Source organism: Somniosus microcephalus, chromosome 33, assembly GCF_052327205.1.
Source record: "Somniosus microcephalus isolate GS21.2 chromosome 33, FLI_Smic_1.0, whole genome shotgun sequence".
In the NCBI taxonomy this organism is placed as follows: Eukaryota; Metazoa; Chordata; class Chondrichthyes; order Squaliformes; family Somniosidae; genus Somniosus; species Somniosus microcephalus.
In genome coordinates, this window is record NC_141019.1 from 24962062 (window position 1) to 24988642 (window position 26581).

Sequence of the window (26581 nt, forward strand, 5' to 3'; positions counted from 1 at the left end):
TATTTTACCAGTTACATCCTCAAAAAATTCCAGTAGATTAGTCAAGCACGATTTACCTTTTGTAAATCCATGTTGACTTTGTCCGATCCTGTCACTGTTTTCCAAGTGCTCAGCTATTACATCCTTTATAATGGACTCTAGCATTTTCCCCACTACCGATGTCAGGCTTACCGGTCTGTAATTCCCCGTTTTCTCCCTACCACCTTTTTTGAATAGTGGGGTAACATTAGCTACCCTCCAATCCATGGGTACTGTTCCAGATTCCATCCAATGTTGGAAGATGATCAGCAATGCATCTACTATTTCTCGGGCCACTTCCTTAAGTACCCTAGGATGTAGATTATCAGGCCCTGGGGATTTATCGGCCTTCAGTCCCATCAATTTCCTTAACACCATTTCCTTACAAATACTGATTTCTTTCAGTTCCTCCCCTTCATCAGACCCTATGTTCCCTGACATCTCTGGGAGGTTATTTGTGTCCTCCTTTGTGAAGACAGAACCAAAATATGTATTTAATTGGTCTGCTATTTCTTTGTTACCCATTATAAATTCCCCTGATTCTGACTGCAAGGGACCTACGTTTGACTTCACCAATCTTTTTCTCTTCACATATCTATAAAAGCTTTTACAGTCAGTTTTTATGTTCCCTGCAAGCTTACTCTCATATTCTATTTTCCCCTTCTTAATTAATCCCTTTGTCCTCCTTTGTTGAATCCTAAACTGCTCCCAATCCTCAGGTTTACTGCTTTTTCTGGCCAATTTATATGTCCTCTCCTTGGATCTTATGCTATCCCTAATTTCCCTTGTTAGCCACGGTTGAGTCACCTTTTTTGTTTTATTTTTATGCCATACTGGGATGAACAATTTCTGTAGTTCATCCATGCAGTCTTTGAATGCTTGCCATCGCCTATCCACCGTCAACCCTTTGAGTGACATTCCCCAATCAATCCTACCCAACTCGTGCCTCAGACCATCATAGTTTCCTTTATTTAAATTCAGGACCCTAGTCTCTGAGTCAACTACTTCATTCTCCATCTTAATGAAGAATTCTATCATATTATGATTGCTCCGACCCAAGGGGCCTCGTACAACAAGATTGCTAATTAATTCTTTCTCATTACATAATACCCAGTCTAAGATGGCCTGATCTCTGGTTGGTTCCTCGACATATTGGTCCAGGAAACCATCCCGTAAACACTCCAGGAATTGCTCCTCCACAGTATCGTTACTAATTTGGTTAGCCCAATCTATATGTAGATTAAAGTCACCCATGATGACTGCTGTGCCCTTATTGCGCGCTTCTCTAATTTCCCTTTTAATGCCATCCCCAACCTCCGCATTACTGTTTGGAGGTCTATATACCACTCCCACTAACATTTTCTGCCCCTTGGTATTTCTCAGTTCTACCCATACAGATTCCACATCATCAGAGCTAATATCCTTCCTTACAATTGTGTTAATCCCTTCTTTAACCAGCAATGCTACCCCACCTCCCTTTCCTTTTTGCCTATCTTTCCTGAATATTGAATACCCCTGGATGTTGAGTTCCCAGCCTTGGCCACCCTGGAGCCATGTTTCCGTAATCCCAATCAAATCATATTCGTTTACCTCTATTTGTGCAGCTAATTCATCCACCTTATTCCGAATGCTCCTTGCATTAAGACACAAAGTCTTCAGGCTGGTTTTTTTAACGCTCTTAGACCTATTAGAATTATTATTTACTGTGGCCATGTTTGATCTAAACCGTTGATTTCTCTGACTGCCACTTTTGTTTTTCTCCTTCCTATCTTTTGCTTTTATCCTTGTTTCCCTTTTCTCTGTGCCCCTGTTCAGGTTCCTAACCCCCTGCCACTTTAGTTTAAACCCTCCCCCAGAGCACTAGCAAACACTCCCCCTAGGGCATCGGTTCCAGCCCTGCCCAGGTGCAAACCATCCGGTTTGCACTGGTCCCACCTCCCCCAGAACCGGTTCCAATGTCCCAGGAATTTGAACCCCTCCCCCCTGCACCATTCCTCTAGCCACGTATTCATCTGAAATATCCTTCTATTTCTACTGGTAGCAATCCTGAGATTACTACCTTTGAGGTCCTATTTTTTGAGGAAGTTCCCGAGGTCATGTGATCATCACTAGGAACAACAGCAGAGCTCGCAGCAGAGTCAGAAGGGGAAGAGGTGAGAGAGTTAGCCAGCCGTCCTTCGGATGAGACGTTAAACTGAGGCCCCGTCTGCTCTCTCAGCTGGATGTAAAAGATCCCATGTCATTATTTCGAAGAAGATCAGGGGAGTTCTCCCCGGTGTCCTGGGCTAATATTTATCCCTCAATCAACATCACTAAAACAGAAGAAGGGTCTTCGACCTGAAACATTAACTCTGTTTCTCTCTCCACGGATGTTGCCTGGCCTGCTGAGTTTTTCCAGCGTTTTCTGTTGTTATTCCACTAAAACAGATGATCTGGTCATTATCACATTGCTGTTTGTGGGAGCTTGCTGTGCGCAAATTGGCTGCTGTGTTTCCTACATTACAGCAGTGACTACACTCCAAAAAGTACTTCAGTGGATGTAAAGCGCTTTGGGAGGTCCTGAGGGTGCGAAAGGCGCTTTGGGATGCAAGTCTGTCTTTTGACTGGAAGAGATTTGCGGTCGGCCAAATCCATTGGGGGGGGGGGGTAATCGGAGACGTTGCCTTTAAAATGCGCGATGACGTCAAGGTACGTGAAAGCCGTGGAACGAAAAGATCGCTGATTGGCCATTGGGGAAATTTCAAATCACGCCCGCGAAAAATCCACGAAGCGAGAGAGAGAGAGAGAGCGCGCGCGAGCCTGGGGAGGGCGGTGAGTACCGGGCCGGGGGAGAAAGCACCTATTCCCCACCGCCGAAACTGGCGCCGCTGTCCCGGCGACCGAGGACGCCGTGCCCTCCCTCTCTGTACCCGGGAGAGCGGGGTGGGCCCGGGGCCTGCGCCCAGAGCGGCAGCAGCCGTTTGTCTCACCCTCGCCGCCTGCTGCAGGAAGGGCCCGAGCACCCAGGCCCCCACGCTCCGGCCTCCGTGCAGACAGACTGAGAATCACTAAATGCTGAGCGTTGTTCATTGATCACTGCAGCCAGAGAAGGCTGAGAGGGACTTCAGTTACGTGGATAGACTGGAGAAGCTGGGGTTGTTCTCTTTAGAGCAGAGAAGGTTGAGAGGAGATTTGATAGAGATGTTCAAAATCATGAGGGGTCTGGACAGAGTAGAGAGAGAGAGACCGTTCCCGTTGGCAGAATGGTCGAGAACCAGAGGACACAGATTTAAGGTGATTGGCAAAAGATCCAAAGGCCACATGAGGAAAAACTTTTTTACTCAGCAAGTGGTTAGGATCTGGAATTCACTGCCTGAGAGGGTGGTGGAGGCAGACTCAATCGTGGCTTTCAAAAGGGAGTTGGATAAGTACCTGAAGGACAAAAATTTGCAGGACTACGGGGAAAGGGCGGGGGAGCGGGACTAGCTGAAGTGCTCTTGCAGAGAGCCGGCACGGGCCGAATGGCCGCCTTCTGTGCTGTAACCATTCTATGATTGCTGAACGATGCGAATGAAAAAGTGCCCAGCAGTGTTAGTGGCTGTTGAGATGTGAGCTGAGCCCTCTCTTTCTGGCATAATCTGTCAAAGACCAGGTTGTTAGCTGATGCTCAGTGTTTTGCATTAAAAAGAAAGACTTGCATTTCTATAGCGCCTTTTGCGACCATCAGACGTCTCAAAGCGCTTTGCAGCCAATTAAGTACTTTTAGAGTGTAGTCACTGTTGTAATGTGGGAAATGTGGCAGACAATTACAGTAATATAACTCCACTGTGTGTATTGATCGATCAGTAGGCAAGGGGTTGCTGGGTGAAAGGAGTTCCCTCCCTACCCAACAAAAGGATTATAAACTCACATTAATGGTGTGGTATTTGCACTGTTGGGGTTTCAATAGGGGAATTTCAGTCCATAGTACTGACGCCCACTGCAATGCTGAGGCAGAACATTTCTGGTCTTACACTGGGTGCATTGTGTACTTGTGTGGGCACTAATTACAAAAACCAACAGACAAATGGACATCGTTAGATATCAGGATTTAATGATGCTTTTGTGCCTTTACTGTACACAGCACTTTAATGCTTGTTGCATGCTTAAGCAAGAATTTTCTTGTTTTTGTTCTGTATAACATGGGAGTGGCATCAGAAGTGAACAGTTTCCCCGTCTGTTAACAGGACAGCCCGCTTGCCGTTCAGTGCTGTTAGCACTTTTGTTTGTAATCAGATAACGGGACTGCCTCATCCAATTTGTGAGGAATGAATAAGCAATTCTTTTCAAGTGAGATTTTCTTTGGTACAAGAGGAATTCTGAGGCATTCCTTTTAGTAAGGAACCACTGAACATTGTTTCTATGTACTTCATTGGCTGTAAAGCGCTTTGGGATGTCCTGAGGTTGTGAAAGGTGCGATCGAAATGCAAGTCTTTCTTTATGTTGCTGAAGGCATTTTGGCCAACCCATTTCACCTGGGATGCTTCGGTTTGTTTTGATTGCTTCAGTTATCTTCTGTGGAAATTATTCCGTAAACCTTTATCGTTTGTGATTGGGCATGCTCAGTGTTTTTTTTTAAATTGCAAATTTGTCACCCTCTCAGCAAACTCAGTCCTTTCTTAATAGTGACTGGTGAAATCATGTCCTGCTGCAAATTTCTGCTGATTAAATGTGACTTGCTGTTGAGTGGCAGTGTTTTTGCTTTGTATTACTGTGCGTTTATTTCTTCAAGGCTAATACTCCAGGTGTGCCTATTGTCCTGCCTGTATGCAATGTAATGAGGCTGAACTGGGATTCCTGGAACTGTGAGGACAGGAAAGTTGAACAGCTGTGATCACCAGCTTTGGGCTGACAGCCATTTTATGATGTTCGAGGGAACATCTGGAGATGTTCTGCAGCCGGACGTGTAGAATGTCTTGAGATTTCTAGCCAACAGTTGATTAGATGAAAGTCTTATCTTCCAGCCAAACTACCATCCGGTTTTAAGTACAGTTGGTTGAAAATAATGTCATTTTGAAGGAATTTGACACTTGCTTTGATTATCTCTCTCCAAGCAATCCTAATGTGTCCAAGGGAGTATTTCACTGGGTTTAAAATTGAGGGAAGTGAAAGTTGTCAGTGTTTATAGTTCCGTCGTTTTAATCTCTTCTAGGAAATGGAATCTGCAATGGTAACACTACGCAGCATGTTCGAGCAGTTGCTCAGGCAGATGGAAGTACTGAATGAAGGAATTGAACCTCGTAAGCATATTTCGTTTTGTCGATATTGGGATACGGTAGTGACCAGTGAGATTCCGCACCTTGTTTACTTGGGATACTGGGAATGTTTGTGGGCATATTGTGTAAAAACCAACGGTAGAGGGGTTCACACCTGGCGTAGTGAGCTGTGCATCATGAAGCCTTGTGGACCAATGGGAATAGTTATAATACAGAAGCAGTTCATTCCTTTGGAACGTAAAGATTTCAATTGTTAACATTTCTACGAGCATTTTAAGCCACTGCACTTCATCTTTACTTGTACCAGAAGAATGTGTCAGTAACTTGCATTCCATTCCATATATTTATCACATATATCAATCATTTTCTCACAGCTTGCTGTTCCACTTTCTCTTAAATTCAGTACAGTTAATATACATATTTTCACACTGTTACTTGCTTTTCATTCATTAAAACTGAACAGTTTTCCCCCCTCTCTCAAATGCTCGCACTCTGCCCCTACCTGATCATCTCTCATTCTTCATTGTGCTGGCTCCTCAATCCTCTGACTCCCATTCTGCTTCCCCCAGTGTCGGTTTAGTGTCCGCCACAGGTTTCTCCCACTTCACTTTCTTGGGGTCTAGTGGTTTGAATGGATCCGCTGTCAGCCCTGCCCCCTTCGGTGGATTGAGGGATTGATACCAGCGAGCAGGTAGGACCTTGAGAGTAGTCCTTTTCAAGCAGCTAGGCCTGGGAAATTCAAGGAGGAGAGAGCGGCAGAATTTGCAATATAAGCCCCAAGTTGAAAATGAGTCACTGGGACATCCCAGGCTAAATGACCAGGGCTCGTAGCCTACACATGGACTGGGACAATAGATACAGATCCAGGCGATCTTTAAGATTTGACGGTGTTGTGTATAATTTTGAACTCTGGTACCAGCCAGTACCTTTTGGGGAAGAAAATGGCAAATTAATTTCAAAAACAGAACTGGTGTCAAATTTTGATCAAGTAGAAGTTGAGCATCCAAAATCCGGCAACCGAGGCCGTGCCGGTTTTCGTGTTTTTCCGGACTTCGGAACGTGTTTCTGATGTCTGAAGTCCGGAACTATTGCAAGCTGGGCTTGGGCGTTTCCGGACTTTGGACATCAGAAACACATTCCGAGTCCGGAAATGCCTGGGCCGCTCCTGCATAGCGCTGACGCGTTTCTCCGCCCCCTCCCCTTCTGTTAAAGGGGAGGGACGCTGCGAGCTCTGCAGAACATCCGATGGCCCACACGAGGCCACCAGGGCGGCGTGGTGGCGTGGCCGCAGCCTGGCGGAAACACTTAGTGGCGCTGTGCAGACTAAAGAGGATAAAACACAACACTAAAGCTTTATTGCATCACTTGCATTTTTCATAAGATTTTTCAAAAAAAGACAACAAAAGTTAATGGCTTTTTGAAGTACAGGTTGAGCGTCCAAAATCCGGAGTTACGGATTCTGGACGACCCTGCCACCAATCGTTCCGGATTTTCGACGTTCGACCTGTATTACATTGCATCAACGAGGCCGTTTCAACGAAGCAAGACTCTTCTTAAGGGGTAGTATGGAGGCAGAAGGAACACTAATTGAATTGGTAAGGACTATATATTTTTTTTAAGTTATATCCGTGGCTATTTTCTTGCAGAATTTATTCAGTTAGCTAAAAACTTTGAAGAGTGCAGAAGAAGATGGCAAAAGACTGAGCTGGAACTGTCCCGTGCTACCGAGTGCCTAACCAAAGCTGAGACTGAGCGGAGCGCCCTCGACGTCAAGTTGAAACACGCTCGCAACCAAGTTGACGTCGAAATGAAACGTCGGCAGAAGGCGGAAACGGAGTGTGAGCGACTGGTATGTCTGGCTGATTTTTAAAATTGCATTCTAAACCGCGAATTCTAAAAACACCCTGGTTTCTTCTCTTCTATATATGAGATTGACGATTAGATTAAGTAACCAGCTCGTAATAGTAAAGGAAGCTTGCACATAGCATTCAACTGATGCAGTTTGGGCTTTTTTCCCCAGTTCTTGCTGTGGTGTGGCAACTGTTTTCAGAAGCAGATTGATCTTGTATGGACCAAAGCCTGCACCTTTTATTCACTGGGTGTGGGGCTCACGTGCCCAGGTTTAAGCAGTTCAGCCCCAATTGTGATAAACCACTGGCGGGACAATACATGGAGTGCCCACCGCAGTCTCCTGTCACCCCTGAAGTTGCTGCAAATAATATGTCGACCAGATCAATATGTGCAGGCTAAAACTGCTTGCCCAGATTTATTTACAGGTGAAGTGATGCACAGAAGCAAAGACGCAGCAATGTACTAATGCTAATGGCGCAATACGAAAGGACAGTAGAACTAGAATGAGTCCACAAGGGGTTAATGTATCCTCTTACAGCAAGCCGCATTTTACAGCCTGTTGGCATCTGACGGGTTCTTTGGGTGCACAGTCGGATCTTCTCTTTCGGAAACCTTTGAGGTGACGTGTTTGCACATGGATAATGCAAGTTCCAATTCACCCACAGGCTATGGGTTTTATGCCATGGGGTTTCTTTAGTGTTCAAACCATTTCTTTTGAAGTAAACCAGCAAATGGAGATGTTAAAATATATATTTATACCTGACTGAGCTGTTAATCACTGGAATTTGTGCTTTTCTTTGCATATTTCCCCTGACCTGTTTCGCGCCTTTTTTATAATTTGTCCCCTTGGCTCAGTTGGTAGCACTCCCATCTGAGTCGAAAGATTGTGGGTTGAAGTCCCACTGTACGGCTGGCACTGCAGTGCCGTACTGAGAGCGTGCAGTGTTGTCAGGTGGAAGGTACTTTCCTTCAAATAAAACGATAGCGAGCCATCTGCCTGTCCAGCTTCCATGATATTCAAAGAGCCGAGGAATTCTGGTGTCCAGACTCAATTCATCTTCAATCAACACTTTTTTTAAAAAAAAACACCACACAGGTTAACTGGTCATCGATTGTACTAACGACAGAAAACGCTGGAAAAACTCGGCAGGCCGGGCAGCATCCGTGGAGAGAGAAACAGAGTTAACGTTTCAGGTCTGGGACCCTTCATCAGAACTGGAAAAAGCTGGAGATGGGACAGATATTAAGCAGGTGCAGAGACGTGGGGGGGAGGAAGGAACTGAAGGAATATACTGTGCTTTTGTAAGAGGCAGGAAAGATATCCTATCTTCTATGTATGTGTCAAAATGTTGCAAATGGGAATGGCAAAATCATACAGCATGAAAAATGGGGACAGGGGTTATAGTTTGAAATTGTTGAACTCAAATTCCATTCCCCCAGTTTCTCCGTCTCCGCCGCGTCTGTTCTGACGATGCCACCTTCCATACCAATGCTTCCGACATGTCTTCCTTTTTCCTCAACTAAGGATTCCCCTCTACTGTGGTTGACACGGCCCTTGACCGTGTCTGTTCCATTTCCCGCACTTCTGCTCTCACCCCTTCCCCTCCCTCCCAGAACCATGATAGGGTTCCCCTTGTCCTCACCTTTCACCCCACCAGCCCCCACATTCAACGGATCATCCTCCGCCATTTCTGCCACCAACGTGATCCCACCACCAAACACATCTTCCCCTCGCCTCGCCTCCCCTTTTAGCATTCCGAAGGGACCGCTCCCTCCGCGACGCCCTAGTCCACTCCTCAATCAACCCTAACAGCCCTTCCCCTTTGCCTGGCACCTTCCCGTGCAAGCGCAGGAGATGCAACACATGCCCTTTTACCTCCTCCCTTCCCACTGTCCAGGGCCCCAAACACCCCTTCCAGGTGAAACAACGATTTACTTGTACTACTTGCAATTTAGTAGACTGTGTTCGCTGCTCACGATGCGGTCTCCCCTACATTGGGGAGACCAAACACCGATTGGGCGACCGCTTTGCGGAACACCTCCGTTCAGTCCGTAATGGTGACCCTGAGCTTCCGGTCGCCTGTCACTTTAATTCACCGCTTCACTCCCACTCTGATCTCTCTGTCCTCTGCCTCTTGCACTGTTCCAATGAAGCTCAACGTAAGCTCGAGGAACAGCAGCTCATCTTTCGATTAGGCACTTTAAAGCCTTCTGGACTCAACATTGAGTTCAACAATTTCAAACTATAACCCCTGCCCCCATTTTTCATGCTGTATGATTTTGCCATTCCTATTTGCAACATTTTATCTTTCCTGCCTCTTACAAAAGCACAGTATGTTCCTTCAATTCCTTCCTCCCCTTCCTGTCTCTGCGCCTGCTTAATATCTGTTACATCTCCAGCTTTTTCCAGTTCTGATGAAGGGTCCCAGACCTGAAACGTTAACTCTGTTTCTCTCCCCACGGATGCTGCCTGGCCTGCTGAGTTTTTCCAGCGTTTTCTGTTGTTGCATCGATTGTACCAGTTGTTAATGGGATTTTGCTCTGTGCAAAGTGGCTGCTGCATTTACCTAATCAACAAGTCATTGCACTTCCAAAGTAATGAGTTGGATGTGAGCCATTTTGAGATGTCCTGACGATGTGACGAGAAGCTTAAATAAATGCAAGTTTTTTTTTTCTTCTTTTCCTAATGGCTTAATAATTGGCGAGGCGAGGGCCGTGTGCGTCACGCTGTGTGTATTGTCGCCTCAACCTGTCTTTCCCCCCGCTCTCAATCAGCGATGGAGTGATCTAGGTGAAACAGTAATAAAGGTGGTGAATCTGTAGGTAAATGACCTCACATGACTGGCACTGGAGTACGATACAGAATTCTGAAGTAACTATAAATCAAAAGGAATAATCCGGCAGCTACCGGAAGTTGGAAATAGAAACACAAAATGCTGGAAACGGTCAGCAAGTCGGGCAGCATTTTTTGCCGGGACAAAAGTGAGGTTAAAGTTTCAGGTGTGGAGTTTTCTCAAAGGGTCACTGACCTGAAAAGTTAACCTACCTTCCCCTCTCCACATTTGCTTCCAGCATTTTCTGTAACTATGTCTAGCATTGCAACAATCAAAAACTATTCAACACCATTTTATATCCGTAAAATGTCCTTTTGATGCAATCTATGTCTAACCTAGATTTGGGTGTACCAGGAGTAGATTGGGGTACACCGAGTAGATAATATACACAGCGGCTGCTATTCCCTGTAATATAGTCCTATGTTTTGGTAGGAAGAATAAGGAGGCCACAAACTCCTTGGAAAGTAAGTGTCTAAATGGGGTAGAGGAGCAGAGTGATCCCGGAGTACAAATACACAAATTGCTCAAAGTAGCAACGCAGGTTAATGAGGCCATTTTAAAAATAGCAAACAAAGCACTGGGGTTCACTTCGAGAGAGCTGGAATTGAAAAGCAGAGAAGTGATGTTAAACTTATAAAGAACCTTAGGTAGACCACACTTGGAGTACTGTGAACAGTTGTCTCATTATAAAAAGGATATAGAGGCACTGGAGAGGGTGCGGAGAAGATTTAATAGGCTGATCCCAGAGCTGAGAGGGTACAACGATCTGGAATGATTGAACAAGTTGGGGCTCTGTTCTCCAGAAAAGAAAAGACTGAGAGGTGACCTGATGGTCATTTAAGATTATAATGAAAGGATAGATGTAGAGAAGAGGTTTCCACTTGTGGGGGCGACCAGAACTAGGGGCCATCAATATAAGACAGTCACTAATAAATCCAATAGGGAATTCAGGAGAAACTCCTTTACCCAGAGAGTGGTTAGAATGTGGAACTCGCTACCACAGGGAGTGGTTGAGGTGAATAGCACAGATGTATTTAAGGGGAAGCTGGATAAACACATGTGGGAGAAAGGAATAGAGGGGTATGTTGATGGGGTTAGGTGAAGAAGGGTGGGAGGAGGCTCGTGTGGAGCATAAACACCGGCACTGAGCTGTTGGGCCGAATGTCCTGTTTCTGTGCTGTAAATACTATGTAAATAAGCAATGAAATAAAGTGATATTAAAGCTCGAGTTTAAAAGCATGATTCTTGTAACACAAAATGGTGTCTATTACATTGCCTTATCTACCAAACGGTGCACTACATTATTGCAAGGTTTATTTTAACTGGGTTGCAGCTGATGGCTGGCAGCAAGGGGTCAGTACAAATACCGATGCAGGTTTATTAGCCCCAGGTGTGTTCTCCAACTTCACAAAGGATTATACGACCTACGGCCTGTAGAAAGTATTGTCTATGTATGCAACACTTTCAGCCCTAATTTTAAGATTCCAGGGCTGACCCATGCCCAATTTTGCAAGGCAAGACTCTTCCCTTTCCCCAATCTGATGATGCTGCAGGCAGAAGAAAAGCTTCCCCAGAGAGGTTGGCCTGCAGAACACCTGGTTACAGATTGTACAGTCAAATGAGGCTTAAAAGGCTTGCCAAAACGGCCGCGTTTGTGGGCGTGACCAACAAATTGCTTAATTATTCGCGATGGAATAGGGAGCCGGTGCAGTGCTGCTACATTTGATGAAGAGTTGAAGTCTTGCTGGAGGAGGTGCACCCAAGAAGAGTGGCCTGAATTGAGGCTGAACGCCATCTTCCAGTAAAAGGTCAGGTGCTAACCAATGTTTTCCACCCCCTCACATTTTTGGGGCGCACGGCCCATTTACAGTTTTGCGCATGCACAAAATTTAACATTGAAAAAAACCAATCCCGGGCTGCGTGGAACCGGCAGAGAGCTGGGCAGTTTAGAGGGAACGTTAGTGCCAACTCCACGGAGGGAGGTCACTTTGCTTCCTTGTACCTGGCTGCAAATGCTGGCATCTGGAGGAAGATGGTCACTTGGATCACATTTCAAGCACGGGACAAACCTAAGTTGGGAACTCCTGCGCCCTTTGAGAGGTACCTGCAACACTTTTGCAATTGCTCATTAATTGTACCTAAGCTGTAAGGCACACCTTTCCTGACTGTACAGGAGCCAGCAGCGGGACAGCAAACCGAAGCGGCGGTGTCCTGGATGAGGATCTCCTCTGCTGTTCAGAGCTTTCTCTGTGGGGTCAGCAACCATGGTTGCAGAGGGTAGACCTGTTCCAGCCATCCAGTGTCTCTTCAGATGAAGCTGGCATGGTGGGATGCTGCACAATGAAGGCATCATGATGGCTTCATGAATAATGGTCACCATATTTTCCATGTTTGTCCTCCGGTGCCACCTGAACAGCGAATGAGACCAAACCCTTTCTTCCCCATGAGGTCCGTGGGCTTGATATGAGGCGCTCTGGTGCCCACATGCACTCGAAGGCAACCCTGCCACCCTGTGAAAGCTATGTCCTGTCCACAGAAACAGGAATAAAGGTGTTGCCCCTTGCAAACCCAGCGCTCGTCACTTCCCTGGTGCACATGTGCATTACAGCCTGCCTGCCATGGCGGATATCCTGACGAAATCCTCAGCTCTTTGGTCACTGCACCAAACATCATGACGCAAAGCAACGAATGGAGGGACAGGAAGACACTAGAAAGTCACAAATGGAGGATCACTGGGCAAGACCACAATATATGGAGCGGAATGTAGCAGAGGAGCACTGAAGCACAAACCTCCCCGCTAAAACTTGCCTTTAAGACTCCTGCACGAGCAGGGGAGACCTCCCATTTTTATGGGCAAGGTTTGCGCTTTGGGCGGAGCATTTATGAAAAGGGTAAAAGTCCGGGCCAGAAAGCTTCGTAGAGGATTAGCTTGGCCTGATTTGCCACTGCCCAAGTCGCTGCTCGTAAAATTGGATGTCCTGATACTTGCTTGGGGGAGGTTCGGTTCCTGATTTTGTGATTTGCTGCCTGCAGGGTCTCGTTTGTGACATTGAGCTGTGTAAAATTGAGGCTGCAATGCTATCTTCATTAAACCAAAATAATTTTATTGGGGTTCATGTACAGATTTGCAAAATAACCTCTAGAATATGGCTACATGGAACCTTTGTAGTCATTCGCGAACACCTTGTTCCCCATTTAATCTGCAAAAATCTCACACCTCCACTGCCACGATGGTGCTGCAGAATATTTATTGGCCAGTACCATGTGTATGAATATTATACAAGGCCTGCTGACAGCCTTGCCTTGTAGTGGGGCTTTTCATACAGTTTAGTCCCATTTTCCCCCTCTTGATGGCGTTGACTCGTGCTTAGTACAGCTCTAGTAGTAAACTGGTATCTCAACCCGTGCTCATTCTTTATGCATGAGTCTAGATGGTGAGCATTGGCAGGCAGTTTGACTCTCGCAGCCAAACCCAATGCTATCCTCACCTGCTGTCGACATGCACCAGGATCACTGGAGATTGATCAGAAGCAGGAACTGTGGCTGCATTAAGATTTGATTTAAATTGAGCCAGTGGTTCTCTTCCATTTGTAGTAATTACTTTCTTTCATTTAAGGAACGTCAGATTCAGCTTATCCGAGAGCTCCTCATAGCAGAAGGCTCGACCAGCATTCAATTAAATGAAGAACAGAAGTCTGCGCTTGCTTTCCTCAACCCCAAATGCTCAAATTCTAATGGATATGCATCCAACAAACGGTAGTACTTTTCAGTCACCAACAATTGTTTGTGCTGTTGGTTTTAGGATAAAGCTTCACAATTGGGAGGGGGGTAGTGTAGCGTTTGTATCCTGTTAAAGCAGGCAAGGTCACAATTGAAATTTCAGTCAACACTAATCGACACTCGAGGAAGGCAAGTGAAGGGGCAGTACTTTTTTATGCAAAGTACTCTTTTATTCAACAAAACTTTTTTTTAAAGAGCACCAATTTTTTTTTTCTTCCCACTACTAAGACCCTCCAGTAGGCTCTCCCTTTTTGCTAGGCCGTTCTAATAACTGCAGTTGCATAGAACATCCCCATACACCCCAGTGCAAACAGCTAGAGGCAGGACTTCAAACCAGTCCAGAGGCTGCTTTGGAGCTGCCCATCCCCGAGAGACCACGGGACAGGCTGCGAGAGGAAATTTCCGAGCTTGTCGTTTGGCTTGGAGGCCCAGTTTCCAGAGCAGCGCTCTGGCTGGTCGAAGTTCTGCCTCCTCCAGCTGTTTATAACAGAGCCACTCCAGGATGCATTGAGATCCTCCCTGTAACTGATGTCACTGCAGTGGCCCTGTCGGGAGGGAGACTCTACTCCCATCCCAGGTCTTAATATCGGCAAAGGAAGGCCAAGAATCCCTTTGGTGACCGTATCATTTTCTTTTATAAAGGAGTACTTTGTATTTTTTTTTTTTAAACATTTTTTTTCCTCTTTCCCCCTCCAATTTTGCTTTTTCTTTCATGGTTGTCTATGGAGCACTCTAATGTGTTGATTTAGAGAGTTCAGTGTTTCATCAAAATGCTCACAATTAATAAGAGGTTTAAAGTTCAGTTGGATGCCATCTCAAAGTACATTAGTGGGTTTCCTAGGATGTTCTACTCTTTAAAAACACTTGCACCAAAAGCATTAGTGTCCCATTAGATATTTGTACAAGCTGTGTTTCCACACGGCATTCCCATTCTAGATGAGGCATTTGCAATCCAGAATTGTATCAAACTCTGGATCAGTAAATGAAGTGGATCAGTGCTGCAGATAGTTTTGAACAGTTTGAGTGTCAATTTGGCTCACTGGTGGTACCCTCGCCTCTGAGTAAGTTCCTGGGTTCAAGTCCCACTCCAGATCTTGAGTATATAATCTAGGCTGACCCTTTAGTACAGTGCTGAGGGCGTGCTGCATTGTCTGAGGTGCTGTCTTTTTAAACTGAGGCCCTGTGCCTGTTGAGGTGGACGTTAAAGATCCCAAAGCACTGTTCGGCAGAGAGGCCGGGCCAAAATGTATTCCCTCAGTCAGCATCACCAAGACAGATTAACTGGTTATTCATTTAATTTGCTGTTTGTGGGACCTTGCTGTGCGCAAATTGGCTGCCGCATTTGCCTGCTAAGCAACAGTGACTGCATTTCAAAAGTAATCTTCAAGACGTCCTGCGGACGAGAAAAGCGCTATATATATAATCATTTTCTCTACGTGTTACTTGGTGTCATCTTGGCCTCGCTGTAAGGTGCCATACCCTCTTGCAATCAATTTACCCAGTTCTAAAGATTCTTTGCTCTAGGTGGCAGCGCAAATAAATAAGAGGGATCTTCTGTAGTAGACGGTGGGGTGCGACATTTATTTTCACCCTTGAGACCAAATAATTACAATGTTGTTGCTGCTTTTTTTTTAATGGTTTTATTCAGGGGGGGTGGGGGCAGGGGGCAATGTACACAGTTCAGCTTGTTAATGACTGGAGGGGGACATGTGGTAGTCTGATATCTTGCAAGTGTCGAGATTTGGGCCAGAGTAAAGTAGTAAGTCAGATGAGTTGTTCGTGAAGAGTTGATGGTTACTAAATATTTTTACTGTTTTATTTTTAGATTATCTACAATTGATGAGTCTGGATCGTTTGCTTCTCACTCTGACATTAGCTACGACAAGACTGATGACTCCATGGTAATCCTTTTTGTTTGTAGAATTCATTTTGATTTGTTAAATTAAACTAGGACTATGTTAATAGGATTTGATTGAAGGATATTCGTAATTCCCAGTGAATCTTGGGCGGTACATTAAAAAATTGTAAATTATTCAATAAAGCAAATGGCACTGGAAGAAAATGTGCTTTAAAAATGTGACTTGTCCAGTAACTTGAATTAACTGAAGTTGAATTAAGAGTAGAATGTACAGGCTCCTGTGTAGACTGGGTTACTGTTGGCACCAAAATTGTTCGGGGCGGTGGTGGGACAACCTATCAAAGCACTGGCCCAAAAATGGTCAGTTTTCAGAATTTTGGTGACCAGCCCATTCAGAATTTTAGGCAACCGTAACTTCCACGTGGGCAGGACCTCTCTGTACACTCTTGTAACCTGTTCCTCCAGAGCACTGAACTGTGTGAAGGACAGCATGAATTCTACGCTGTTTCCAGTGCAAAATGCTTTTATCCCTGCAATGAGGGTGAATTTTTCCACGAAGAAACGGTTCTGAATTTTAGTCTTTTAGTTTTGTAGGTGGTATTCCCCACTCAAATGCAGGGTTTACATAGGCGTCTTAAAATTGTGATTGTTTCATGTGTTTAAATTCAAAGCAGCAAAGTGCGCAGCTGCGGAATTGATTGATGAGGGGTATCATTCATATCAGTAAAGGGCGCTCTTTAATCAGCCAGTGCCGTGACCTGATTTCCTGCTCTATGTTCTATAAATGTAGTTGCACTGCGTTCATGCTGCTCCTGACCTAACTCGTTCTAGTGACACGATCTTGTGTCCGGGCTCCAGTGTGCGCTGCTACAGACGGGTAGAATATGGAGTTGGTCTGCAATTCCCCGAGGTGGGTTATTCTCCGAAATGGGCCGGTGGCGAGCAAAATGCTTGGCACTTCCCACCAGGAAAATCAGAACAGTCCACCTTGGCTTCTCTAAAGTACCTCCGAATGGCTAATAGAGTAAGGTATGTAGCATGGGGAGACTACAATGAAAGGCGGAGGAGACAAATGCCTTAAATAACTGGGTGTCCAAATGCCCTCCGAGTTCAAGGGACATTACGCTTCAGCTCGGCATTATGTGAACATTGTCACAATGATCCGATGCTGAACATGAACGAGTGGTTGGCTGGTTCACCTGCAATTTAACTAATGCAGAAACCTTTGCATTTGTGTCTCAATTGAAAGGCGTAACCAGGGAATCTTTCGGAAAGTTGTTTCGGATGGAATGATTTTTTTTTTGGTCATTGTAGCTTTTTGGCGGTTGCTGAGAGATTAAACTGTTGTCTTTTTCTTGATGCAGGACTGGGATTCCTCCATTGTGAGGACCGTCAAGTTAAAGAAAAGAGAAAAAAGAGTAGGTTTCAAACGTTCTTGCTCAATTTATTTACGGCTCCGCTCTGAGCACATTAGTACTGTTGGCAGGGACGGTCTGAGTCCATAAAACAATGGACGTGACCACACCACAGAGCATGAAGTCCATGTAATTCAACTTGGATGTACATATTTGCATGGTACTTGTTGAAAGAATGACAACCAAAGTAAACGAGCCCCAATGTGCAATCCTTCTGTGTTTACGGGGCATTTGCTTCCTTCATGTAAGCTAAAGACTTCCCCTGCCAATCTTGCAACTGTTCTGTTGCAGCCTAATCATGCCAGTCGAAAATCGCTTGTGAAACTCCTTATTGGGGCTGAGCTGGGTCATGTAATCTGTCATGGTGATCCAGTTAAAGAATGGCCCTTTTCATTCCATGTTCTGATAAGAAAATGAGATTTCTGTTCTCCTTGATGTAAAAATGTGCTTTTATAGACTGGTTTCACCTTCAGCAAGGAGTTTCTGGTACACGCGTGAAAATGGAGACTGCTTGTACCTGGATTAAAGGCCGTGGGTAATAGAATCTGCCATCTCCCTAATTACAGATGCACTCCTGGCTGTAGAACAAGGTACCATTGTACCTTGCCTGAACGCACTTCAATTTATAATGCAAATACAAAACCGTGTTACCGTGCACCAGATTCCTTACTGATTGATTGATTTAGTAATGGCCGTACAATCAATGCTGTCCAGGTGTGTAAAGAGTTTTGTACCTGCTTATTTCCAGCGTTCTTCCCGAGTCCTTATTGATGTCCAGCCAGCGCCAGCTAAACGGTCGCGATCAGTTGAAAAGGTGGGCATTATAATATGCAACAGTTGGCTGTATCAATACTGTAGTAGTTATGCAATATTTGATTAAATGCAAGATGTTTTGTAAAATGGAATGCCACAGGGACAGCAATAGTAGAGGTACAAATATCTGTTTCCTTCATTGCTGGGCAGTTCCAAAAGCAATATGAGGAGATGTGGGATAAAGGGATAATATTTGTGCCTGAGGATAGTACAGTTTAGGAATTATTCTGATTGAAGTATCTATTCTGGAATGGGGATCAGCTACCTAAGCTGCACTTGACTGAATTGCTTTGCTGCCATGTAACTTTTTATCCCCCCCTCCTTCCCCTATGTGTGTGTGTTTTCCAAAACAAACGGTTCATTGTCTGAGGTACACAGTCCAAATAACTCGGTTATCGATGTTGCTAATGTGGGACCTGCTCTAAACATTTGCCAGGTCATAAACTGTGAAGGGAATTGCAATTTCAACTGCTAAGTTCATTTAATGCTACACGTTCATTTCCATCTATTGTCCCTTGAATTTCATTAAGAAATACATCACATTTAACTTTTGTACGAGACCAATTTAAATGTGTCTATAACTGACTCCAGGGGATTATATAGGCAAGATAAGGTTAGTCAGTTATACTTATTGTCACTGGTCTTGCTCAGTAAATCAGGTGCTTGATAATGATGAGCTTTTTTCCCGGTACAGGATCTTTTTCATTTCTAACTAGTCATAGTCAACGGCTGTTCATTTTCACTTAGATGATTGGCCACCAGAATTGACCGAGGCCCACAGTCAGGACAAAAGTTCACTTCCGCATCCTGTGCAGTCCACGTAAAAAGGTTCTGGGGTCCAGAAACCACCGCAGCCTGCCATTTGAGATCTTCCCGCATTAGTGCTTTAACTCTGCCACCAACAAGGCCAGTGTCTAACCCACTGCACCACCCAGTTCCTATTCCAATGAGTATTTGCCTGGGCATTGTATTGCCTTGTGGGCTGCAAACAAACCACCTCGTTGTTGGCAGTCTCCCAGTTTTCACCATTACAAGGCACATCAGAGCGACTCGGTTGGATCTGTAATGTGATTACATCACTGTCTCGCTTTTAAATGTATAAAGAAACTGGCCTTTGAGGTTGGGTTTTAGCCAATCGTAATACTTTTTGAAAGACCCAAGTTCCATTTCATGAGCTGCAACAGCCCCCCCCGCCCCTGATGAGTAATACCCTCATGTAGCTGCAGAGGGAGCTTGTTCTCTTGTGTACCAGTCGAAACTCAACCTTTTCTGTTTCCAACTAAAGATCAGTCCTAATTAGCAGAGGAGTTAAACTGTTGTTGACTTCTCCGAGAGCTATTTTGTTGGTTCTTTATCCGTTTATTGAAGCTAAACCAAGGAATCTGATTCTTGACGCTTTCTGTGATGAAAGAAGTGGCCCCAAGGTTTGCAGGAGAAATGTGTGCATTGCATTTTCCTAATACGGAAGGGGGAGGGAAGGGCCGGGGAAGAGGGACGATAATGTTCTGTGAGCATGGGAATGCTGTCCAGACATTGCTGACCGTCTGGGTTACCTTTTTCAGGGAAATGACTCCATCGTGGCTAAAACCACTCTGACGTTGCCTAATAATGGCGGGCCAATCGAGGCCGTTTCTACAATCGAGACTGTGCCATACTGGACAAGAAGCAGGCGGCGAACAGGTGAGCTCCGTTGGCCAAATGTTGAGGTCTTCCCTTTTGTGGTTAGCATTGGGAATCGGTGCACAAGATGGAAGTTGGCAGCAGTGTTGTTGGTTCTGAAGATTCATCTATCAGCTGCGAGGTTTGGCTTCAGTTTTGTAAAATGTTTCATAAATTATTTGTTGCAGGTATTCTGAGAATCTGGTATTGCTGTTGGTACTGAGCTGGAGGATTTCTACTTTATAAAATACTCATTTGGATTCCCCTGCCCATCTTTCTTAAAGGCAATTGACTCCATACTGGGCTGTGGTTTCATGGGTGCCATTGTTAGTGGAGCCTGACCCAAGTGGCTTGCTTTTTGTTTTAAGGGTGAACCTGGATAGTGAGGGGCAGCGGGTGGAACAAGGCATCGCAGTCGACCTCTCCTGACATCTACACATGCACTTCCAAGCGGGGTGACTGTATATATCGGGAATGGGAATTCTGCACCGCTCTCTATGCTTCAAGTTGCGAGAGGGGGGGGACCACTGCCATTGTTCCGCTGAAGCCGGCTAACACAGCACAGGCCAGGGATTGGACTTGGCTGCCTGCCTGGTCCCTGTGGCTCAGCTACTCGCCACCTTGACCAGCTGAGCTGTCGGGGGAACCTGGACACTCATTTTTATTCATTAGACTGAAAGCTTGATAAAAGTTGAGGGTAATTTTAAAATGGGCTTCAGCAAGTCTGGTTAGAAAGATGTACCTTAATGGAAATATTGCAACACAAATTCATACAATGAAACCTAATCAAAAGCATTTGCTTTCTGTTTAATTTGGGGGGGGGGAGCTAGTTGTAAGGTGGGAGTGCATCTGCCATGTTGGATCTACTTACTTTACTGCTCATTTGCCCAGGTGTCAGCCATGGCTCAGTGGGTAGCACCCTCGCCTCTGAGTCAGAAGGTTGTGGGTTCAAGTCCCACTCCAGAGACTTGAGCACAAAAATTTAGGCTGACACTCCAGTGCAGTGCTGAGGGAGTGCTGCACTGTCGGAGGTACCGTCTTTCGGATGAGACGTTCAACCGAGGCCCCGTCTGCGCTCTCAGGTGGATGTAAAAGATCCCATGGTACTATTTTGCAGAAGAACAGTGGAGTTATCCCCGGTGTCCTGGCCAATATTTATCCCTCAATCAACATCACTAAAACAGATTATCTGCTCATTATCACTTTGCTGTTTGTTGGAACTTAAATTGGCTGCTGCGTTTCCTACATTACAACAGTGACTACAGCCAATGAAGTACTTTTTAAAGTGTAAAGGGCTTTGAGAGGTCCTGAGGTCGTGAAAGGCACTTTTATAAATGTAAGTCTTTCTTTATGCATTCTGCTGTTGGATTTGCAGGCATCCACTTGGCTACAAGTGGGCTTGACACACTCCGATAACTTGTGCAATCGAGTATAGGATATTTCTGGGTATAGTGGTCAAGAAGTGCAAAATGCTTTGCTTGAACATAGGCCAATATTTCCTCTGATTAGTTGTTCCGCTGTGCATCATTATGGGTTTATACGTACATTTGGTAATTGTACCTTTTCTCTCTCGCTCGCCCCGTTCTCTCCTCTTCCCACGCACCCTGTGGAGAGGAAGGGCTGGAGGCCTGCCAGGCTGGTGATAATCCTGCTGTGCAGCCACTTATTATACTGTAATAGGAACTGTTCAATAACTGGGACACACATTTGTTCTCGCTCGCTTCCAAATTGGGAATTTGCCAGACTGACTTTTAGTAATAAAGTAAGGTTAATAGTGGAGGCAAAATTGTTAACTCATTTTTGACACGTTTTGCTTCTGATTAAATTCTGTGTTTTATGATTTTGAGTGTAATGATGGCTGAAAATTGAATTACCGTATGGCCTATTTGATCTCCAGTAAATTTGAACAATTGTCTACATTTGAATCCTGACCGTGTATAATTGTCGGTGACTTTTTTGAGTGTATTTAAACTGTTCTCCCTGACCAGCTACAATTTAAATTGTCCGTGACTTTACATCAATTCCAATTTCTTATCTTCAGCAAATCTGAGAGGACAGGATCTTGATGCCATTTCGGACACGCCCTCCAGCACACCATCAGTAGCCAGTAGATCTGATCATTATGGCACACCTCAGAGTAATGGAGGAATGAGGACTCACGAGTTTGTCTCTAAAACGGTATTTCTGATTTTTACTGTGTTCAATTTAATTTCTGCGTTGCCGCAATCTTTGGTTGGGTTTCAGTTTTCTGTACTGAAGCTTTTGACTGCAATTTTTGTTTGTCCCAGAATGTTTCCTGGGATTTGTCTGGAGTACTTAATGCCTTGAAGTTATTTAATAACTTTGTAGTTGGGAACAAGGCTTCTATTAATGTTCTCTTGGGCCCTGTACGTGGGCTTAGGCCTCATACGCAAACTGAGGACGGCCCAAAGCTTTGGGGCCCAATATAAAGTAACGGGCGGTCCGTCATCCCCGATTTTTGCCCGTGTTTCTCTGAAGAGACTGCTTAGAGGTGTATAAGATCAGACTGGGTGGGCAAGTATGTGGTTCTATGACCTCAAACATGGTTCCCATCACCCTGGAATAGTACTGCAATGCTCCAAGTACCAATCTGTTTGTCTCTTTTTATTTTTGTAGGTTATAAAACCCGAGTCGTGCGTCCCTTGTGGCAAAAGGATCAAATTTGGGAAGGTGGCCTTGAAGTGCCGAGACTGCAGAGTTGTGTCTCACCCTGAATGCCGAGATCGCTGTCCACTCCCCTGTATCCCAACCTTGTCGGGAACGCCTGTGAAAATTGGAGAGGTAAGATTCATGGTGGCAGCGTGGAAATCTGTGCAATAGACTTCAGGCAGCAAAAATGGTCAATGCAGCATTTTAACTCCATACAGGAACTAAAGTTGAGTAGAAACTCTGACAGTTTAGTCCAGCTTAGTGTCAACCAACCCATATGCAAACACAAAGATGAGCACCTATTTGCAGTGTAGAGGTACAAAATTGTCCCGGTATGTTCCATTTTGTATTTTCTGTGTGATTAAATGGTCTCCATAGTTTACCAAATCATCCATTTTGGGTATATACAGTTACTTTGAATGAAAAGTGTCCAAGTAAGCAGTCTTATCCGGTAGTTCTGAATGTATGTTGTAGTTCTTTTTGGAATATTATTCACTTTGTGTTGCTTCCAGGGAGTGTTGGCAGACTTCACATCTCATACATCACCCATGATCCCATCCATTGTGGTGCACTGCATCAATGAAATTGAACAAAGAGGCTTATCCGAGGTAGGACTGATGAAAGATGACACCTTTCTTAATTATTAATTCTGATTATAGTCTTGGTTTGAAATTATTAGAAAGCTGGAGTGCCTCAAACCTGTTCTGTGTTTAGGTGTTAAATGTTCACGCAGTTTATTATTTTCTTCTCGCACTATTATACACTGGAGGTTTTTTAATAACCGATTCCAAGATTGTGGAATTCAAGGTTTGTGTGGGTGAAGCACTGACCTCTCGTAATTAGTGTCAACCAGGGCCGCGGCCGCAGCCGCAGCAGCCCAGATGATTTTTTTTGTGGGGCCTGGAGGAGCACTCCTCTTCCTCTGGGGCCCTACACAAATAATCTTGGCCGGGCCATTTTGGCGCTCTCGCCCGCAGCAATAATTGGAGCGTGCACGGCGCGCGTTCCAAGCGGAAATGGCAGTCCAGGTCCTAGGACCCCGGTGTGCATATTGTACTGGACTACCACCTGAAATGGGCAGGTGCGTTGGGTGCCCAGCAGTCGGCCCCTTTCCAAGTGGCACCAGCCACATCATTGCGGTTAACGGGGCAGTGAAGCCACCGACTCCATTTTGATGCTGTTGCCACAGTGTTGGGCAAATTGGGTTAAAATTGAGTGTTAACTGGGCCATTTGTTGAAAAAATACATAGTTTGAAAAATGTATCAAAGATTTACAGAAATATTTTCAACTTGGGTTTGTAAACTATAGATTAGCTTTAGTTGTGCAGTACAAGTAACTGATGTCTCCTTTAGACTGGCCTGTACCGTATCTCTGGGTGTGACCGCACTGTGAAAGAGCTGAAGGAGAAGTTCCTGAGAGGGAAGAACATGCCGCTGCTCAGTAAAGTGGACGACATTCATGCAATCTGTGGGCTTCTGAAAGACTTTCTGAGGAACCTGAAGGAGCCCCTTGTAACTTTCAAACTGTATTCAGCATTTGTAAATGCAGCAGGTTTGTAACTGTTGGTTCTAATGACGAGCATTGAGAATAGAACAGCCTGTTTGTTGAATGACTGCACGTGCAGGCGTCCCTCAGTATGGACAATCCCGCTGCCACATGTGTGTTTTGAGGATGTGTATGATTCCAACAGGTGCTGCCTTTTGTTACTATCGTTCCTGTTTTGGAGGTTCAAAGCTCGAGGTTTAAAACACCTTATTGATTCTTTAAAATATTTAATGTCGTATAAATTTTGAATTTACAGATTAGTTTACCTCAGAAGTGAAAGTTCTGTTTCCAGGTTTGAAGCTCAGCCAATGCTGTGTAAGATCTCACTCACCACGACTTAAGGTCACTGAAATTAGCCTCAGCGCCTTTTGGATTAGCGAGGGGATAATCGGGCATGCTCCTGATCGCTGTCCTTGTCACTCCTGCCTGTTGGGGGATATCAGCGAAAACAGTATTCTGATTGGGAGCGGCTGTGGTCAGATAGCCTGCTGACCCTTGCTGTAAAGGCGTGCACATGAAGAGCAGCCTTTGGTGAGGTATCGGAAGTCGAACTCCCACCTGTGAAATCACACCCCAGTGAGGAGACAACACCGTCTAGGGCGAAGGGGCAGATCTGATGAGAAAGTGTGAATGCAAAACTTATGGTCCCAGTTTTTTAAAAAAAAAAAAAAAAAAAAGAAATTAGGCAGCTTGTGGAGTTGGTTTAACTGGTATAATTTTAACATCTTTCCTAAGTTAACATTAGGAACACCTTGCAAAGCAGTAAATCCACAGGAAACACTTTTTTTTATCCGGGACCGGCGTGGTACTGGTTTATCAAAGTCCGGATTACAGAGAGTTACAGTTAAAAGGTACGAGAGCTCCGTACACAGCCACAAATCCAGGCTTCCCTCTTGCTTAGCAACAGGTGCAAGAAGCTCGGCCACAAGACCAAGCGTCCCTGTTGCTTAGCAACAAGTGCAGGAACCCCCGATTACACAGCCAAGAATCAAGAAACGGCCACTAATCTGAAGAAAAACTTAACTGAACCTACTCCTGAATTTTGCCGGTTAACCGAGATTTCTGGTTGTTTGGGTGCCGGTAAATCGAGAGTTTCCTGCATTTAGGGGTTCAGTGTCTTAAACGGAAAGTAGCAGCAAGTGTTTGCTTTTTACTCTGTTCTTGAGTCATCTTCCCCTGCGTCTGAGCATATGACTTAAAGATTTTATAATCTGCTTTTCTCTGGCAAGTTTGCTGGTAAGATCAGGGAAATGAGTGGAGTGTAGATTATTGGGCCTGTCTAAAACTGATGGCTTTAGCCTAAAGGGTAATGGTGTCATGTGACTGATGCATACATCATTGTTTCAGTATATTAAGGGGGGAAATTATGCGATATATATATTAAAGCTGGATGTATTTTCTCTTGGGAAATTTAATTCATTTCCCCAGTTAAAGCGAGTTCAGCATTTCTAACTGATCTTCGCCTACGGGTGTGGATGTTGCACAGGTTGTTTCACCAATGTTGTGTTTCATTATATAGAAATCCCTGATGATGATAACAGCATTGCAGCAATGTACCAGACTATCAGTGAGCTGCCACAGCCCAACAGAGACACTCTGGCATTTCTGATGAATCACCTACAGAGGTATGTTTGGGCTTGGGAACCTGTCGCAGTTCAGAATAGTGACTACATCAGGGATGCAATGTTCCCTTTTTTGGGTGCGCGATCCCTTTAACAGGCTGCGCAGCCCGTTCAAATTTCTGCGCATGTGCGGTTTGTCCATTGTGAAGGAGTCAAGCGGCCTGCATGGGACCTCCAGAGAGCCGCCCAGCTTAACGGGAACATTGCAGGGGTGTCCAGTGTTCTGTAGCATTTGTCACAGCCAGTGTGTGGGTCGTGCATGAATAACACTTAATGGTCAGAATCTTGATTAAACATGTCCAATTCTCATTTTGCCCTTTTTCCTTCTCTTTCTCTATCCCTTTCTCTTCTTTTAACCTCTGTAACCATGGGCAGGGAGCGAATGCAGCATTGACACTTGGGTGGATTAGAGGCAGCAGTGTCTAAAATTCTAAACAGGACTAGACAGCCTAGATGCAGGACGGATGTTCCCGATGGTCGGGGAGTCCAGAACCAGGGGTCACAGTCTAAGGATAAGGGGTAAGCCATTTAGGACAGAGATGAGGAGGAATTTCTTCACCCAGAGAGTGGTGAACCTGTGGAATTCTCTACCACAGAAGGCAGTAGAGGCCAATTCATTAAATATATTCAAGAAGGAGTTGGATATATTTCTTAAGGCTAAAGGGATATGGGGAGAAAGCAGGGACAGGTTACTGAATTTGGATGATCAGCCATGATCTCATTGAATGGCAGAGCAGGCTCGAGGGGCCGAATGGCCTACTCCTGCTCCTATCTTCTATGTTTCTATGCGTCGGTGGCCACTGCACTGGGGAATTGGTGAGCAGGCATGGTGCCCTCTGCTTGGCAGGGGGTGTCATGTCCGAGGCTTCTGCTTTCTTCCTTTCATGGGCTTGGGGGTGGGGTAGTGGCCTAACCAGTCTCTGGAGTCCACTGTGGGCCGTTTTAAGGGTTGCTTTAGATTGCTTCAAGGAGGGCTGGCTCAGCCCCGTCTGCAACCCCCTCCTGCTTCCACTGCAGAGCTGCACTGTGTACTATTAATGAAAAACCCACCATTAGGAATAGCTGATCCACCAGTAGAGCTGCTGGTGTCCTACTGGAGGGGGGGGGCGTAGTGCTTCTGGAGTGGGAGGTGGGTGTTGGCCAGTGTGCTCGTACTGTTAGCTAGCTGCATTATCTGTCTGTCTGCTTCATTATTCTCCGGGAGCTTGGCAGTTTCTTCTGGCAGGTAGTTTTTCAGAGCTTTTTTGTATATCAGGAGCTTCTCCTTGACGTTTGGCAGTT

The 26581-nt window shown here is 45.2% G+C and overlaps 1 protein-coding gene across 3 annotated transcripts in view; it reads left to right on the forward strand.

Annotated features, from left to right (window-relative positions):
* Nucleotides 1-2731: 2731 nt before the first annotated feature.
* The window catches only part of racgap1 (Rac GTPase activating protein 1), a 30494-nt gene continuing 6644 nt past the window's right edge, over nucleotides 2732-26581 (forward strand). For 2 of the 3 annotated variants that reach the window (XR_015074462.1, XM_085972736.1), the window contains exons 1-13: nucleotides 2732-2829; nucleotides 5189-5276; nucleotides 6899-7101; nucleotides 13554-13693; nucleotides 15543-15618; nucleotides 16940-16993; nucleotides 17739-17804; nucleotides 19366-19483; nucleotides 21504-21640; nucleotides 22100-22264; nucleotides 22645-22740; nucleotides 23486-23684; nucleotides 25198-25303. Coding sequence is in view for 2 of the 3 variants with exons in the window: in XM_085972736.1 (XP_085828862.1) it covers nucleotides 5192-5276; nucleotides 6899-7101; nucleotides 13554-13693; nucleotides 15543-15618; nucleotides 16940-16993; nucleotides 17739-17804; nucleotides 19366-19483; nucleotides 21504-21640; nucleotides 22100-22264; nucleotides 22645-22740; nucleotides 23486-23684; nucleotides 25198-25303 (1445 nt within the window). In the remaining variant the exon portion in view is untranslated. The remainder of the gene's footprint in view (nucleotides 2830-5188; nucleotides 5277-6898; nucleotides 7102-13553; nucleotides 13694-15542; nucleotides 15619-16939; nucleotides 16994-17738; nucleotides 17805-19365; nucleotides 19484-21503; nucleotides 21641-22099; nucleotides 22265-22644; nucleotides 22741-23485; nucleotides 23685-25197; nucleotides 25304-26581) is intronic. The other variant, XM_085972737.1, reaches the window with a different exon arrangement.